Consider the following 20,052-nt stretch of genomic DNA (forward strand, 5'->3'; position numbering starts at 1 on the left):
GTCTTAAGATGCTCAAATTGTAGACATATTTGCATCATCTTCCTTAGCTACATGCATTGTCTGTAATCTTATACAGGAACACTTACCTCGTCAAATAGGATCATGAAAAAGAATGAATCTTATGGAAAGACGAGATGTGAGCCAAAGTGATACATGATGTAACATGTATAATACTTGAGGCATCCACATCATTTTCCCCCAATTAGGGGCATTTTTTGCCACATCTTCCTTTTAGTTTTTAAATTTATGGAAAAGACGGTCAAGATTTCCTTTTTCATAGTTCAGAATATTAGGATTCCAAAATACTTGGAGGAATTTACGCAAAGAGGTGGAATTGAGGTGTCTCGCATAGGTAAACTAGGGGTATCTATGGGCATAATAGTTGACTAATGAATTCCTAGGGTGAAGTATACATTTTTTTATGTAAAGCTTGAGAATGTTTTGGTAGACTCCACAAAAGATAAAGTTTATCAATATCTAATATGAATCACTACAAAGGTCTAAGCCAATAACAGATTTAAGAAGGTTAACTAGAGAAGCTTTAGAAGTACACAGAAACCTCATCATTCTAATAATATCACCAAAGTCCTGTTATATAGCTACATCACTTGTTTGACAGTCCTGAAAAGACTGTTTTAAGTTATAAGTTATGTTATAAGAAAAGCTCCCACCGTAAAAGAAAGTGAATGGCCTACCCGCAGTTCATGCAGTCTTTGATTTCTGAAGTCCAGGAATTTAGCTGCTGGTCATCTACAACTTCAAAAATAACTTCAGTTGTATTAACCTTAAAGAAAAAACAGGAAAAAAGATAAATATCACAAAACATTCTCAATTCTGGACAAAACCCACAAAGGCTCCCTTTGAAATGTTGTTTATCCACATCTAAAAGGGCTATCTATTTCAGTGTGTGAGAACAAATTGGGTCATGTAATGAATGCATATTCTCCTAAGGGCTGTTAGCACACATGTTGGAAAACTATTTCTACAGACATTTGCTATTCTGATCAGTCAAAACAGATGTTTTCATTCATGAACCCATGAAACCATTGTCCATTGTATCTTTTTCCAACTTATAATATTATCTGTTATGTATAGATGCTTTTATAAGTAGTCACAAACATAGCTTGTCATTGGCAAATAATATACCTTAAATGGGCACTGTCAGATCCAAAATCAGTAAATGTTGTTACTGATGAAAACTAAAGACCTTTTGTAATATGGTTGTTTAAATTTTTTAATATTTAATTATAAAAAAAAACAGTTCCTGAAAATCTCAACACTAGAGGTACCCATACCTCTAAGGACACTAACCAGTCCTGCAGCAGCATCAGGCTTGTCCATGAGTCATGGACAAGAGATGACTTATGGACAAGGCTGCATTAGCAGACACACCAATCACCTCCCACCACCTCAAGGGAGGGACAGGCTCCTTTTCCCTGAGAGGATTTCTAACACTGTAAGCTTCTTTTGTACGCTTTAACCCCTTAGGGACACAGCTATTTTCATTTATTGCATTTTTGTCGTCTTTTAAGAGACATAACTCTTATTTTTCCTTCCTCAGACCCATATGATGGCTTGTAATAACACCTTTCCTTTACCATAAAACGTATGGTGCAACTAAATAAATATTTATTTGGGGAAATAAAAAAAATGTTGCACTTTTTTTTGCACAATCAATGTTGATTGCGGCGTCTACAATAGGAGAAACGTGATCCCGGCTGTTCAGGACTGCCGTGGTGGAATCTCAGCATCCCGAAGAGCTGAAAGGACGGCGGGAGGGCCCTTACCTGCCTCCTCGCTGTCAGAGCTGTGCCTCGATGGTCCAGCCAGGCTCAGCAGCCTGGCGTAATCGAGCACAGATAGCACTAATCAATGCTATGCTATGGCATGGCATAGCATTGAACAGTGTATGCAATCTAAGGTTTGCATTATAATAGTCCCCTATGGGGACTAAAAAAAAAAAGTGTAACAAAAAGGTTAAAAAAAAAAAAGTTAATAAATGTGATATAACTAATAAAAGTTTGAATCACCCCCCTTTTCCCATTAAAAGAAAAAAATATATATATACACATGTAAACAGAAATCAACAATAAACTATGTGGTACTGTTATGTGTGTAAATGTCCAAACTATAAAAATATAATGTTAATTAAACTGCATGGTCAATGGCATATACGCAAAAAAACAAAAAAAAAAAAACAAATATTCCAAGTATTTTTTATTTTTACATTTATGCCATTCTATATATGGGATCATAAACATCATGTTTTAATAGATCAGACATTTCCGCATGCATTAATATCTATTGTGTGTGTTTTTTTTTTTTTTTTTTTTGTAATAGTCCCCTATGGGAACTAAAAAAAAAGTGTAAAAAAAAAGTTAATAAATGTGATGTAACCCCTTCCCTACTAAAAGTTTGAATCACCCCCCCTTTTCCCATAAAAAAAAAAATAATAGATCAGACACTTCCGCATGCAGCAATATCTAATATGCGTTTGTTTTTTATTTTTTTCTTATATAAACAATGGAAAAAGGGGGGTTATTTTTATTAGGGGAGGGGCTTATTTGCATTCTTTTGGTTCTGTACTGTACAAATCATTTTCAGCAGTGTCCTTGTTATCACAGACAGGATTACAGTGAAAGGACACACTAGTAGATAGACCGAATCAGACCATTCAGTAGGTGATCACAATCACGGTTCACCTTCTACCCTCCGTGCAAAATGACCTCTGCACATGTCACAGAGCATGTCTAGAAAACACGCAGTCACTAGTCATATGGTCAACTCTAATCTATTGCTCCTATACCCAATGGGGCTTGCTGTAAAGCATATATCTAAATGCTGTTAAAAGCAAGATAGCCACTCCCATAATTATTTATAAAAAATGAAAGATAAAAACTACAATCAGAAAATAGAATTAGATGAGATAAAAAAGAAAATGTTTCACTATCTGGCTCGATTCAGTAAATAAAAATATAAATACATTGTCCCACCAAGACAAGCCCTGTCCATTTGCCTCATTATATTTTACCTTTGAATGGGTGAAGTCTGCTGTGAAAATTCACAGCATGTTCATTTTTCCGCATGGAGTTTTCCTGCTACATGTCACTGAGTATTAGGGGTGTGAATCGCCAAGAATTTGGCGATTCGATTTGAATCGCGATACCAGTGTGGCGATTCGATATATCCCGATATATCGCGATACCGTCTAGGTGACGATACATCGCGATATATCGCCCACCTGGGAGCATTCATAGATCCCAATAGACGCCGCTGTCAGCTTTGACAGCGGCGATCTAGTACTCCGGTGCTCACTTTTCTCATGTTATCCCGTCCGGGCTGCAAAATAAAATAAAACGCACTTTATCTTACCTGCCAACGAGCCCGCGGAGCTCCGGTACACTCCAGTACAGGTGTTCGGTCCCCGGGCTGTATTCTTCTTACTTCCTGTTAGTCCGGCACGTCACATGGAGCTTCAGCCTATCACCAGCGGAGGCGGGACATCGCTGCGGCCAGTGATAGGCTGAAGCTCCATGTGACGTGCCGGACTAACAGGAAGTAAGAAGAATACAGCCCGGGGACCGAACACCTGTACCGGAGCTCCGGGGGCTCGTTGGCAGGTAAGATAAAGTGCGTTTTATTAAAAATTCCACATCCCGAAAAGAATCGATTCAAAAATATTTTGAATCGATTCTGTATCGGCAAATGAAAAATCGCGATTATCGCGAGAATCGATTTTTTCTTACATCCCTACTGAGTATGGTATCGTACTAAGTAACAAAATGATTGTTTGAAGCATTTACACTCACCTTATGATGCCAGAGATAGCATGGATATCCAGAACTACTTGTATGACATTTATAATGAATCTAATGTGGTTGGCGGCTTGTATATTAAAGGGGTATTGCGGGCAAAAACATTTTATCCCCTATCCAAAGGATAGGAGATAAGAAGTCTGATCGTGGGGGGCCCGCCGCTGGGACCCCCCACAATCTCCTTGCAGCACCCACATTCTATGCAGGAGCTGCATCTCCAGTTTCGGAAACCTCCGGGATTCCGGGACTGGGGATGTGATGTCACGCCACGCCCCCTCCATTCATGTCTATGGGAGGGGGCACGACGGCCATAATGCCCCCTCCCATAGATATGAATGAAGGGGGCGTGGCCTCGGGGCTCACTCTCCCTGTCCACCCATTTGGTCGTGACACTAAAGGATAGGATTGTGAAACATCTAAAATCCCATGGATTGCCGAGATGAAAAACAACGTAGGTTTAGGGATATCATGTCAAATAAATCTTATAGATTTTTTTGATTGGATGACTAAAATAATAGATGGCGGAGGGGCAGTAGACAACACATTTCTAGATTTTAGTAAGGCTTTTGACACTGTCCCACATAGAAGACTTATCAATAAACTGCAGTCATTGAGCTTGGACTTCCATATTGTTGAGTTGTAGGCAGTGGCTGAATGACAGTCAACAGAGGGTTGTAGTCAATGAAGAATATTCAGAGCAAGGTCTTGTCACCAGTGGGGTACCTCAGGGATCTGTACTGGAAACAATTTTGTTTAATATCTTCATTAGTGATATCGCAAAAGGTCTCGATGGTAGGGTATGTCTTTTGTTGATGACACAAAGATATGTAACAGGGTTGATGTTCCTGGAGGGATACGCCAAATGGAAAAACTATGGTCAGAATGGTCAGAACTCTGGCAACTGAAATTTAATGTGGACAAGTGCAAGATAATGCACCTGGGACGTAAAAACCCTCAGGCAGAATATAGAATATTTGACACAGTCCTGACCTCAGTATCTGAGGAAAGGGATTTAGGAGTAATTATTTCAGAAGACTTAAAGGTAGGAAGACAATGTAATAGAGCAGCAGGAAATGCTAGCAGAATGCTTGGATGTATAGGGAGAGGTATAAGCAGTAGAAAGAGAGAAGTGCTCATGCCGCTGTACAGAACACTGGTGAGACCTCACTTGGAGTATTGCGTGCAGTACTGGAGGCCGTATCTCCAGAAGGATATAGATACTCTAGAGAGAGTTCAGAGAAGAGCTACTAAACTAGTACATGGATTGCAGGATAAACCTTACCAGGAAAGGTTAAAGGACCTTAACATGTATAGCTTGGAAGAAAGAAGAGACAGAGTGGATATGATAGAGACTTTTAAATACATAAAGGGAATCAACACTGTAAAGGAGGAGAGCATATTTAAAAGAAGAAAAACTACCACAAGAGGACATAATTTTAAATTAGGGGGGCAAAGGTTTAAAAGTAATATGAGGAAGTATTACTTTACTGAGAGAATAGTGGATGCATGGAATAGCCTTCCTGCAGAAGTGGTCACTGCAAATACAGTGAAGGAGTTTAAACATGCATGGGATAGGTAAATAGCCAGAATGTTTGTACAGTTTAAGGCTAACCTTTATTTGTAGTTCATTAAAACCACAAAAGATTAAGTAAGACAAACGTGAAAAAGAAGGCAGCTAATGGTCAGTAGCCCCTTAGACAATAAATGGAGCACTGGCCATGCAATATGCTGTGTATTCTGTTCATTCAGGGGGACATTTTAATTCTGTTTTTCAGTGGTTAGTCCCTACTGGTCTACATGTTATCTCCAATCAGGCAGATAAGGGATGCCATGTGGAGATGGGGATATTTTCTACAGATCATCGGTGGTTTCAGTGCTGAGCTCTGCAATGAACTGAACATGGCCGTTAGTTGCTAACGAAAATTTCTCCTCCATTCTATGGTCTGTTGGCTGTCCCACAGTTGGGCCCTAACCGATCAGCACGCTATTCCCTATTCTTTGGATAGAATATAACATTATTTGATAGGAATGCCCCTTAACAAACTAACCACACTGTTAGTACAGGCATTTCACACATTTTTCTCCCTAGCACAGACAAAAATAACCAGATATGTATGCATAAACAGATATTTTTCTGTATATTATCTATAGAGATCACAATGCAAACATGGGCATACAGTAATATACAGTACATGAAATCAATGTTTAAGCACAAATGTTCGTTATAAGAGAAAATAGGGAAGAATGAAGGAGAATGATAAGTACTGTACATGAATCAGATTGTTCAGATTATTTTGCATTCTGCAGGCTAGATCCAAACCCTCTATTTTCAGACTATTATATTATTACATCCTGTCATAGCAGGACCCCAACACTCATCTATAGTGTTTTATGCACTAGGGATTTCAAACTCCAGGATGTAATAGCATACTTGCAGCTGGGCTATGAGCGGTCAGACTGTTCACAGCATTCATCTACTTTCCTGCTGAGGACACAAAGATTTGTAGATAATGTGCTCCCACTCTGTCCTCTAGTCCACCACCCTTACCATTTTGTTGCCCTACTACTTCTACTATGTACTACTACTCTTCCCCCACTTGACCAACGGAATGTATGCCAGCCTGACTTTTTGCATTATCTTGATTTTTCTTTACTGACTCCTGGAATTCAGTGTCTGGTTCCTTGACCTATGTAGAATAAGGCTGGACCTCTAAGAAGCTATAGGCTTTGGACATAGTTGTTCTTTTTGCCTGGATAGCCCCATTCATTTAGAAAAATGATACAAAAAGTTAAAGGGGTTGTCCAATGCAGGGGCGTCTCTAGGATAAAACATTCAGGGCACGGGCCCCGAATGTAAAGCCAGGTGCCCCGAATGTCAGCTGTAATCTCCTCCCTACATCATGCAGGTCCAGTTTGGGCAGTCACACAGCACAATAGCAGTGACTGCCTATCTAGGACCTGCTCTGTACTGCAAAATGCTCGAGGTGTAGGACCTTTGGTGATGTCACAATCATGTGACCAGGACTTTGGGTGGAGCTGAAGAACATATAGAGCACCCGGATAGAGCACCCAGGAAAGAAGAGAGTGTGTCTGGTAAGTTCCCAGGGCTGTAGTCCCTGTTCTGCTGGCACAGCATTATTTCCCAAACAGGATGCCTCCAGCTGTTGCAAAACGACAACTCCCAGCATGCCTAGACAGTCATTTTGCTGGGAGTTGTAGTTTTGCAACAGCCGGAGGTACCCTAGTTGGGAAATACTGTTATACAGTATATACATTATAATGTAAACCCATGTACACGGTAAGTAATGTAATTTTTTTTTTTTTTTTTTAATTTTATATTTTTATTAAATTTTCAATATATAACACAAGGAGAACAATTCTATTCCTGACAATTTGGAATAGTACAAAATATACAGCAACATAAGAACAAATTGACATTCGTTACATCAGGCGTGTCTATAGGGCGACAGAGTACTCCGTACAATAAACCATCAGAACAAAACAGTATTGGTTGCATAGGGTATAAACCGAAAACATGAATATCATCATGAGAAGAACTGGCTGGTGTCTAGGCCCTAAGGCTGCAGCCTTTAACGGAATAGAAGGATTGTGCGTGCGTGGTGTAAATAGAGAAGTAGAAAGAAAGCCGGGTAAGGGGAAAGGAGTGAGAAGGAAAGGGGGATAAGGAAACCGAGGAGTAGTGATAGCAACCTCAATAATTAACAGTAGTGGGGGCTATGTATCCACAAGTCCCATCTACTAAGGAATCTATGATCATTAGAGTTAGCTAAAGCATAGGCACGTTCACATGCACAAGAGAAATTAACATAAGCCAAGATTTCCGATAAGCATGGAAGATCAGGGGATCGTAAGTAATGTAATTTTATACAGTGACCCCACCAGCAGAACAACGAGTGCAGCTCTGTAGTATACCTGATGTTACTATATTAATTATAGGATGTGACGAAAGATCAGGAGTAACATTTGGTATACTCCAGAGCTGTACTCACTATTCTGTTGGTGGGGTCACTGTGTACATATATTACATTACTTATCTTGTACTGATCCTGAGTTATATCCTGCATTATACTCAAGAGCTGTACTCACTATTCTGCTGGTGGGGTCACTGTGTACCTATATTACTTATTCTGTACTGATCCTGGGTTATATCCTGCATTATACTCAAGAGCTGTACTCACTATTCTGCTGGTGGAGTCACTGTGGACATATATTACAATACTTATCCTGTACTGATCCTGATTTATATCCTGTATTATACTCCAGAGCTGTACTCACTATTCTGCTGGTGAAGTCACTGTGTACATACATTACATTACTGATCCTGTACTGATCCTGGGTTATATCCTGTATTATACTCCAGAGCTGAACTCACTATTCTGCTGGTGAGATCACTGCGTACATACATTACATTACTTATCATGTACTGATCCTGTGTTACATCCTGTATTATACTCCAGAGCTGCACTCACTATTCTGCTGGTGAAGTCACTGTGTACATACATTACATTACTTATTCTGTACTGATCCTGAGTTAAATTCTGTATTATACTCCAGAGCTGTACTCACTGTTCTGCTGGTGGGGTCACTGTGTACATACATAACTTATCCAGTACTTATCCTGAGTTATATTTTGTATTATAGAGAGGGCCTATAACTATATACAGGGGCACAGAGGGGCCTACAACTATATATGTGGACACTATTACTATGGGGAAATACAAATGGGGGGTTTATATAGAGGTGAGCATTGTGCTGGATAAAGCAGCCTAAAATGTTTGTCTGACAGATTCTGTGGAGACAAGTCGTGGCCAGGAGAAGTCATTATGATGGTCTTGACCGGATAGAGAAGAAAAGGAAAAGTGAGCTCGTCCGATCAGAGAAGACGCCCCCTGTGATTAACTCAGTGAAGACTCCCCCTGTGATTAACTCAGTGAAGACACCCCATGTGATTAACTCTGATTGTGTCACTTGTACATGCTGCAGTTATGTTTAGTGAAACAACTACTCCCAGCATTCCCTCACCACTGCTTATATCATACTGAGAGTTGTAGTTTCACATGGTTAAAACCTCTTTAGCGCTTTTCCCTTACTTGGAATTGGTATATTTGATTATTATAGTTGAAATATTTTACACAAGGGACGTCCTATACGCCAAGTAGGGAACCTGTTAAAAACTTGAACTCCCTGCTGCTGATGTCACCTGAGCCCCACCTCAGCTTAGAACATAGAGTAGCCTCACCTAATACATCCGTGCTGCAATGCTCCTCATTGGCGCATGTGTTCCCTGACTTGAAGTAGCATGAGCTGCGTGGAGTAAAATTTTGTAGGGTCATGCAACATTGAGTGGCCCAGCCCCCTTGTCCCCCTCCTTTTTGTGGCTCTGCCCTTAGCCAAGCCCGTGCCCTGGATCTTTGGAGACCTAGCAACCCCCCTGGTCCAGTGAAATAAACAGCCTGTGTATGGTGTCAAAAAGTACAATAAAGTAGTTTACTGATATAATGTTGTTAGCCAGACTGCACAGATCTCTCCATATTAGATGCACTGTCTGGCTTGATGATTTGCCACATTTTCTGAAAGCACAGCTCCTTCCCTGCTCCCCCCTTTACTCCTGCTTGTGGAGGACCATACCATTGATGTAAAGAAGGGGAGCCCATATTACAACTGCTCAATAGATTTAAATGCAGCATGATGTCTTTTTCAGACAAGACAGCAGTAAGCATATTCTGACTGAAACTACAGTGACTAAGAAAGGCTTCCTTCTACCTTAAAATCTTATGAGCAGTAATATGAGCTACCCCTTCATATTACTGGTCTTTCCCTCTCCATCAAGTCATAATCTAAGTATATAAATGGCCCATACAAAAAATATGGAGAAAAACTGTTCCAGGTAACCCCCCCCCCCCAAAGGACGAGGGGGCACTTCCTCGGTCTGGAGAAGAAAATGTTTAGTCTAAAGGGGCGACACACCTTCTTTACCATATGAACTGTGAATTTATGGAACAGTCTACCTCAGGAACTGGTCACAGCAGGAACAATTAATAGCTCTAAAACAGGGTTAGATACATTCCTGGAACAAAATAACATTAATGCTTATGCAGAATTATAAAACAACATCCCTTCCCCTTATCCCCTTACACCCTTCCCTTCAATTCCCTGGTTGAACTTGATGGACGTATGTCTTTTTTTCAACCATACTAACTATGTAACTATCCCTTCTCCCCCCCCCCCTCTCCCAGACAGGAGGGGAGAAGGGATAGAGTATGACTTGATGTCACAGTGACAAGGGAGAGATCTGTGCAGTGTGGCTATTAACATTATATTAGCAAGTTGCTTTATTATACTTTTTGACACCATACACAGGTTGTTTCTTTCGCTGGACAATCCCTTTAACTCTGGTTATTGAGCAGTCCCAATGTTAATGCCCCAACCACTATACCTGCTAAGAAAACATGACATTCAATTTGGCAGCAAACAACCAAATTATATAATTATATACAGAATATATGTGCGTATTGCCTGCATAGTAGTTTTTGAACTTTTATTATAAAAACATACATGCAGTTTTAGATTATACATTGGATTGTCACTTTATAGCCAATAGCTACATTTTAAGCTACAGCAAATATAACTCAGATGACCAGTCTGAGAAGAAATTGTGTTTGTTTTTGGCATAACTATAATTAACTAACTTGAAAATTGTAGCTTTAATGTGGTCAGCTGTCACATCTCAGCATTGGCACAAAACCAGAACATGGAGTCATTTGGGGGCATTCATATTAGTACAAGTCATTTTCATAATTTCCCAGAGCTTACTTATTGATTGTACACCAATGATATGCATGACTTCCCTCATGCCTCACCACCCCTCATAGAGCAGATAAATCAAAAAACTAAAAGATGTGAAATATGAAATTGCACAAAGAGGCTTAAATGCATGCAACGTGTGACCTTCTGGATTTGTCGATCTTCTGACAACCTATATACAATGGAGGCATTTAGCCTGACAACCAAAGATAATGTTGATGTTATTATGATATGATTCAATTAAATCAAATTGCATCAAATGATTTAAAAGGTAAATCCAATTCATTGAACCTAAAAACTCATTGTCTGCAATCACCATAATAATTCTCTGGCAAGTCACGAAATTGAGTAAACCCAATTTAAGTCACTATCAGTGTCCATCTACAATCCGGCGGGGTAATTTCAAAATCGTCCGTGGCTGTATTCCTGGCACCCGTGCAGCATCTCATTCAGTTAAATGTGCCGACCGGAGTCAGATAGTGACTCACATTCGCTCATTTTTTGCACCGTAATCGAATATGTGGTATGCCGTGGTTTTCAGTCTGGCCACAAAACCTGATATGGTGCAAAAATTTGTAAGCCGGAGTCACCATCTGACTCTGATTGGGGCTTTTAAATGAATGAGATGCAGTGCGGGTCTATACAGTAAAGGGGCTAGAAGCCTTGCACTGCTCATTGTATAATGGTTGTGCCGGGTATCTGCAGCTCAACTTCTACTGCCAAGCTAAGCCAAGCTGTAGTTGCCCAGTGCCACCACTATACAATTAACAGTGTAGGGCTTTCTGTCCCATTCACTGTAAAGTGCAATGCACCACTGATCAGCAATTGATGGCCTATATGGTGGTAGGCCATCTATCGAACACTCCGAGAAACCCCTTTTAAATACCTTATGCACTTTTTACTCCTAAAAGTAAAATTTAAAAGAAAAATGTAATTTTTTGCAGTCAAATGTGCAATCATTTTAATTGTTATCTACAGCCCTGTAAGCAAATAAATGTTTGCAAAACACTTTATTCCTGAGGACAACAAGGTTTATTTATTAGGATTCTCTGAACAGCACGTACCTTTAGCACAAATGTGTTAACATTGTCTGGCATCTCCAGGCGGGTGCATTTTCTGATTTCCTGGACTGCACAGCATGGAACCCGTAACTTTGGTTTGGAACACTGCAAGGGAGATATATTTACTGTTTTTAGAAAAGCCGTATCCAAGATAAAAGCGACATCAGACATAAGAACAATAAAATAATATAGTGTGTTGGAGGTCAACTCCAGTACAAGTTGTTCATAACATTCAAGCGTCACTTTTATCAAAATATGAAAAAAAGGTTAGCTATAGGTTTATCACTTTTTGATAAGGATATACATTTTTTCCCAGACTTCGTTGGAAATACGTTTGTTTGTTTATATATTTATTCATAATATTTATTAATTGCTAAGGCTAGAATCTCCATTTGGCATGGTTCACGCTTGTGTTTGGGGTTCCCATCAAGCTCCCATGTACATTTGGCTGAATGCTGCAGTCAAATACATTGGAAGCCTAAAGTAGACCTCAGAGACCTCAAAAAATGTTAGATTTTAAGGCTAGGTTCACATTGCGGATTCTTAAAAATCTGGGGGTGAATTGCGCCAACTGCATCAGTTAGGACCTCGCAGACATTGCCTTCCCCGCAGATAACAGTGTATTCTGCATGGATAGAATTTATGTGGCAGAGCTTCCACCACTGAAATTCTATAGTGTGTACTGTGCAGCTAAATCCCATTGACAGAAATAGGATTCTGCTGCACCAGACTTTACAAGCGGAAACCAGTCTAAACCTCACCTAACAGTGTAATTTTGGATCAGTCAACTAAATAGTAAAATCAGTGTTGGAATTGTAACTTGCATGGCTAAAAAAAAATGGTATAAAATAATTTTCTTATATTGACTACCGTTGCTCCGTTAGGGCTCATTCACACTAAAGAAATTTAGCAAGAAAAATGGCCTTGTTGAATTCCTTAGTAGATTAATGATCTGCCTTCTCAAGCAGAAATGATCTGAAATTGGTGCTTATATCTGGAATTCAGATCCGTGTTGAGTTGCATAGCAGAAATTCCATTGTGTGACCAGGGCGCTCCAAAACCCATTGAAATTAATAGGAGTTTGCGGCAAGATGAAATCCCTCATGGGCCTATATGGACCTATTAAAATAAGGACATTGGTATAATATGCTTCTAGGGTTATACAAGTGGATACATGCACTAAGCAACCCTGAAGGTGCAAAGAGAAAGCCTGTGGGTGGTGGAGTCAGGAGGAATAGCTGTTTGCTGATGGCTATCTAAGGTGTATGACCACCTTAAAGGGACCAGGTCCTTCTCCAAATGACTTCACCTACACAATTAATGCTTTATTTTTCTACACATCCCCCTTTATGATTTTTTGGGCTATTTATTAAATGCCCGCTGTAATATAATACTCTGTTCAGCAAGTACTGATGTGCTACAATGACATATATTATAAACTACGGTACATTCATATAAAAATGTCCCAAGCATAAAGCATGATCCCAGATAACATGTGAGCCGATATTTTCCACTACATTTGGGAGGGTCTTCACAATAAGGAATCTCTGTGTCAAGTTAAATGCAGGAATGGGCCATATTTTATACTTTTACTAATGCGCACAGTTTCTAGCACATCTGGGCTGCAGCCAGCAGGAAGAGGAACAGACAATCTGATCTACCAGCATCATATTATGGAACAGAAGTAGTTAAGCAGATTGATATCATGTTGTGTTAAAACACTGAAATTCCTGCATATAATGGGCTTACAATCCATTGGGTAGTCATAGTAATCCGTGATGGTCAGATATCTTTGGATGCATGTTCATACATGGAAAACTGTCAATCATTGGACTCTTAAGTCAGATTAAGAATTTCTATCAACAAGTTATATTGAATCTTTTAACACAAACATAATGCCGGTAGACTAAACAAAATGTTCAATGTTATAGGTTTCCATTAACACAACTAGTCTAAAGATTCTTCACCTAGTATTGGTCCCATTACGGAAAAGACCGATTTTCCATTAGCAAAAGCTGGCCTGTGAACGCTAAATAAAAGAGAAAAAAAGTCAAGCTTTTGTTAAATGTTTTGGCAAAATGAATTCAGACCAAAACTAATCAAACCGAGTCAAGGAAATAATAATCTAAAAATATAAGAAAAAATGCCTAGACCCCTGGTTAGGTAGCACAGTTGAATGTACACAGTTTATGTGAAATTATCTAATAGTTATTTAAGATGTAAACAAAACCTGCTCCTATACCCTGACCTTACTGTGCTTGTGAGGGGTAGAGGAACCCCCATCTTCATAATTCCTACAGCTGTGTTTAGCTTGTATGTGTTACCGGTATATGCTACAGTAGCGCAGAGACAGCCAGGAAGCACATAAATTATACGTCAGTGGTAAGTGCTTTTTGCTTTACTCCACCAAGATTTTAAGGCAAAGCTATATATTTATATATACAAATGAAGCACATACAGACTTTGCAACACATTTTTGTCTCTGGACTAAGATCAGTTATTTAGTATTGACTTTTTGAGTAAAAGTAAAAAGTTGGTGCAAAGGGCCAACTTTGGACCAACGCCACCTCCGTAGGCTTGCATTGAGGGGGCGGAGCGCGAAATCACACGGGGGCAGAGCAGTGATGATCACTAGTAATCAGACCCTGAGCGAGTACGCTTCGGGGGGCTGATGCTAACGGGGTGCGGCGTGGAAGATCACGGGGGTCCCCAGCGGCGGGACCCCCGCGGTCAGGCATCTTATAGGGGATAATATGTCTTAGCGCCGGAGTACCCCTTTAAGACACATTGGTACATGAACAGGTAAACTTATGAACTGCAAATACAAAAAACACTTTGGTCTCAAGAATACTGGATACAGCAACAGAAAAAACTACATAACCAATACCTCAGTACTACTACAAACTAATACTACAGAACAACTACCTCCAAATATAAAGAAAAGTACAAGCAGATTTTCTGGATAACCCCAGCAGAGATTATAGAGACTTCAAAGAAGAAAGAACTTGTCTATGAGATGGAACATTTCCAAGCGGTCCTGGCACCCACCAGATCATGCACATATGTTTAATTTAAGACCGTGTTTATCAGGCACACACTGCGCACATTTTACGCTGTGTGAACTCAGCGCTACAGGAATTTCTGTTTCTAGAATAATACCCCCCCTCCCTCCCCCCCAAAAAAATAACCCAGACCTAAAGCAAAGGAAAGTAAATAAAATTGCTGAAAAAAATGGGGGGAAAAAAATAGCTTTTGGTCTGTTTTTCAACTATTTTTAACCCTAAAAGGGGTACTCCACCCCTAGCATCTTATCCCCTATCCCCTATCCATCAGGCATCATGATGAAGCTGCGCATGCGCAGCGAAACGCTTTGCATTCTGGACAAATAAATCCTTTTAATTCTTCACCTGTTGTGGACGTTCAGCGCCGTTGAGCCGGGTTCCCTCTGAAGCCTTTTTATTCCTTTACACACAGGTAAAGACACTATATTGTGAACTACACTAACTTTACAGCCCCTGTAGCATAGTGCAATAAAAAAAAATTCCAGGAATACCCCTTTAAAACCGGGCGCTCCTGTATCCAATCTAGACCCCTTCTCATTCATTTGAATGAGCCCTCCAGAGTCACATAGCAGCATACCGCGGTTTTCAGTCCGGTCATAAAACCGGATACAGGGCAAAAATTTGGTTTTTCACTTCCCCCAGTTGGATCCGGGTCCCGTAGTTAGTAACGCAGTGTGAACCCACCCTAAACTCGCCAAGCAACAGATACTGTGACTTTTATAGAATTTGGTGACAGAATATTAGCTAATATTGCATCATCTTGGTACGCTTGATGTTTTTCTATTGGTTACCATTGGTCACAATGTAATCTATGGTGTAAGTTGCATCATGCATTTTTTTAATGCTATTTTCGTTTCTATCACCCCAACTTTTTACCTGTAGAACAGTGGGACAAACCTCTTTATCTCTGTGTGGATAAAAAAAATCCATTGAAATCCACTTAAAACCTATGTACACATTCACTAAAAATGGTTTCATTGTTTCTATTGATCTAAAATCTTATCCTGCCATGTCCCCTTGTATTTGTCCATTACCTATACCTTGCTTACAGGGCCTAACTATAGGGGGTGCAGAGGTAGCAACTTTACCGGGCCCCAAGCCACCTCTGCCCCATAAGAAGACACCAGTATTATAAATGGCACATAGTAGCCAAAGGGCCCTGTTACACATTTTTCCTGGGGCCTAAAATCTATAAATTAGTCTTCTGCTGCATTATCAAAAAGTAGGGGACAAGTGGAGGAACAATTTGAGACTGCAGGACTACACAATATAGATTTTTTTGTTTGTTACTATGGAGATGCATAGTCTGCATAGGAGCTGAAGAAACAAAACGATAGAAAATTTTGGTTTTTCCGTTTTTGCATTTTCGTTTTTTGCTCCTTGCCTTTAAAAAATCATAACTCTTTAAATTTTGCACCTATAAATCCATATGATGGCTTATTTTTTGAGCCACCAATTCTACTTTGTAATGACATCAGTCATTTTGCCCAAAAATCTATGGTGAAACGGAAAAAAAAATCATTGTGCGACAAAATTTAACACAAAACACATTTTGGGGGCTTCCGTTTCTACGTAGTACATTTTTCGGTAAAAATTACACCTTATCTTTATTCTGTAGGTCCATACGATTAAAATGATACCCTACTTATATAGGTTTGATTTTGTCGTACTTCTGGAAATAATCATAACTACATGCAGGAAAATTAATACGTTTAAAATTGTCATCTTCTGACCCCTATAACTTTTTTATTTTTCCGCGTATAGGGCGGTATGAGGGCTCATTTTTTGCGCCGTGATCTGAAGTTTTTAACGGTATTATTTTTGCATTGATAGGACTTATTCATTTTTAAATTATATAAAAAGTGGCCAAAAATGCACTATTTTGGACTTTGGAATTTTTTTGCGCGCACGCCACTGACCGAGAGGTTTAATTAATGATATATTTTTATAATTCGAACATTTCCGCACACGGTGATACCATATATGTTTATTTTTATTTACACTGTGTTTTTTTTTAATGGGAAACGGGGGGTGATTCAAACTTTTAATAGGGGAGGGGTTAAATGATTTTTATTCACTTTTTTTTTTTGCAGTGTTATAGCTCCCATAGGGACCTATAACACTGCACACACTGATCTTTATCATTGATCACTGGTTTCTCATAGGAAAACAGTGATCGAAGATTCTGCCGCATGACTGCTCATGACTGGATCTCAGGCACTGAGCAGTCATTCGGCGATCGGACAGCGAGGAGGCAGGTAGGGGCCCTCCCGCTGTCCTGTAAGCTGTTCGGGATGCCGCGATTTCGCTGCGGCTATCCCGAACAGCCCACTGAGTTAACCGGCAGCTTTCACTTTCGGTTTTAGCGGCGCGGCTCAGCTGTGAGCACGCGGCTAAAGGGTTAATAGCGCGCGGCGCCGCGATCGGCGCTGCGCGCTATTAGCAGCGGGTCCCGGCTTCACTATGACGCCGGGCCCGCCGTGATATGACACGGGGTTACCGTGTAACCCCGCGTTATATCACGGGAGCAGGACCAAGGATGCACCAGTACGTCCTTGGTCCTTAAGGGGTTAATTAACCCTACACTGGTGGTAGAGCAAGCGGTCTCACAGCAATGATCAGAGGTCCATAAGAAATGGAGGCAAATTAAATACAAAATAGAATAAGACAACATCAAAAGAGAGAAACATGTTTGGAGAGAAAGTGTAGAAGTACAGTGATCCCTCAACTTACAATGGCCTCAACATACAATAGTTTCAACATACAATGGTCTTTTCTGGACCATTGTAACTTGAAACCAGACTCAACATACAATGCTATGGACAGTCCAGATCTGTGAAACATGTTAATGGCTGGAAGAACCGACCAATCAGAATGGGCAATTTACTGGTAAAACACCTGTATTACTGAAGCGTATGCACTGACTGATGTCTGGTAGCGCACCCTACAGTACAGGAGGTATTACATGTTCTGTACACTTTACCTGTACCAGGGTTAAATGCTCCTTTGGACACCAGGTGAGGGCGACTCCATGTTATTTTTTTAGGACATTGCCTGTACTATACAGGAACTCGGAGAAGCTCCTGTCCTCTACATAGACCGGCGTTTCCCAAGCAGGGTGCCCCCAGCGGTTGCAAAACTACAACTCCCAGCATGCCCGGAGTTGTAGTTTTGCAACAGCTGGAGACTCCCTGCTTGGGAAACGCTGACAGACAGTGATTTACAGCTGGCAGCAGATCTTTATTACTTTTATATGTAAGGACTTGCTTTATCTATATTAGTTATCTACTTATTTTTCTTTAATTCTCAGTTTTTCCTATTTTTGGATGACATTTTGGTGGCTTCAGAACCAATTACCAGGTTTCCATAGAGTTCTGGTCTCAACATACAATGGTCGTCCCGGAACCAATTAATATTGTAACTTGAGGGACCACTGTACATGGAAAATGAGAATAACGTGTACAGGTGTAATGTGCACATCTATTACGAGGCATATGAACGTGGACAATCTACTCTGTCTCTGTATACTTTGCTCCGATCCTGCAGGGCAAGAATAGGCAGAAGCTTCTCTTACAATGCACATTTTTGTCCTTATTAGGAAGTATAAGCCCTTTTGATTAATATGACAAGAGCTGGATGAGAGAAACTCAATACAGACTTGGATATTGTCCTTATTAAGCAGACAATATAGTTTCACTAAATATATTTTCGTAGTTAAAAAAAAAAAAAAAAGTGGTTTCTGAAAACAATCTGCATTAGGAATGGATTAAACACATTTTCCAGGCCACTTCACCACACACCCCATTAAACTCAATCTCAATAAAAAAAATAAAATGTAGTCTAAACAACTGTCAGTCATGTACAGAGAGAATAGTGATAGATAGGGATTAACAAAACAGCTTTACACACCAAACCTGCAAAAGAGATAAATATGGCTCTAATGGAAGGAAGTCCATACAAAACACCGATAGAGAGCCATGTGGAAGGAGAACCGGAGTACATACTCACAGCCATGCTTCAAATGAATGATGGGCCATGAAAGCTGCATGTTCTTTTTTGGTCCATCATCTGCATAACAAAATACTGAGGTTAAGTATTACCAGTCTCTTTAGCCATATGATCCTTAAAGGAGATGTCCGGTGCTCACTTTTCTTATTGTATCCGTTCCAGGCTGAAAAAAAAAAAGAAAATAAGCTTTCTCTTGCCTGCCTAAGCTCCCCCGGAGCTCCGGTACAGGCGTTCAGTCCCGGGCTGTATTCTTCTTACTTCCTGTTAGCCCGGCACGTCACACGGAGCTTCAGCCTATCACTGGCCGAGGCGGGACATCGCTGCGGCCGGTGATAGGTTGAAGCTCCGTATGACGTGCCAGGCTAACAGGAAGTAAGAAGAATACAGCCCGGGGACCGAACACCTGTACTGAAGCACCGGGGGAGCCTAGGCAGGTAAGAGAAAAAAATGTTCTTTTATTTTTCAGCCCGGAACGGATAAAATAAGAAAAGTGAGCACCGGACATCTCCTTTAATGTAGAGTTGCTCATCTGTTCTAAAAGAACATTGTTAGAACATTTGTTAATCGTATAGTAAATAAAGTAAACTGGTTTAGTTTAGTTTTCTTTACAATAATCTTAGCACAGCACAAAAAAAAGCTCTAATTTGATTTAGCGCTATTATTTGGACTTTGCTGTAGTCCACTCTGTGTGAGCTCCCTAAAAGCCATTATAACTAGCGTCCGGCACAGATGCACATATTAAATCTGTCTCATCCTTTCCACAGGAAACTTTTGCTGTCTCCAGAAAATTCTGGCCTACGCAAACTGTGTGTGTTTTTCACATAAACCAGTGCTTCATTCCAAAATGTGTGCTGAACTAGAAGCTCGATTCTGATTCTTTAACCAGCAACAATCCCTATGGGTAGCTTTAACGCCTTTATAGCTGGAAAGTTCTGTAACTTATTGCTTGCACTCCGTGGCTTATCTAGATGGGCCTCCTCTTAAATTAAAAATGTCTCTAACAGCCCCTAAGCTAATGTTTCCAATTAACAGAATGAAGTGGATATGTTCCACTAATACTCCCACTGAGGGAATTGCCTGACTTTTTAAAGGAAAACACTGGTACAAAATTGTCTCCATGTTTTAACCTGTTAGTGCTAATAAGAAAGCTATTAAAACTATCTAATGCCAGTATGTGCAGTTAAGTATACAGTCCATTCATTATATGTGCGGAAATTAGTAACCCTGCTATTTATTGTGAATGGAGCACATGGGCCTATAATTATGGTTGGGGAAAAAAAA

General features: G+C 40.1%; 1 protein-coding gene across 4 annotated transcripts in view; it reads right to left on the reverse strand.

Annotated features, from left to right (window-relative positions):
• SH2B3 (SH2B adaptor protein 3) overlaps positions 1–20,052 on the reverse strand; it is a 337,860-nt gene that overhangs the window by 20,746 nt on the left and 297,062 nt on the right. For all 4 annotated transcript variants that reach the window (XM_056536396.1, XM_056536401.1, XM_056536407.1 and 1 more), the window contains 2 exons: positions 11,705–11,806; positions 696–784 (listed from right to left, as the gene is read on the reverse strand). In XM_056536396.1, coding sequence (XP_056392371.1) covers positions 696–784; positions 11,705–11,806 — 191 coding nt within the window. The remainder of the gene's footprint in view (positions 1–695; positions 785–11,704; positions 11,807–20,052) is intronic.

This window comes from Hyla sarda, chromosome 1, assembly GCF_029499605.1.
Source record: "Hyla sarda isolate aHylSar1 chromosome 1, aHylSar1.hap1, whole genome shotgun sequence".
In the NCBI taxonomy this organism is placed as follows: Eukaryota; Metazoa; Chordata; class Amphibia; order Anura; family Hylidae; genus Hyla; species Hyla sarda.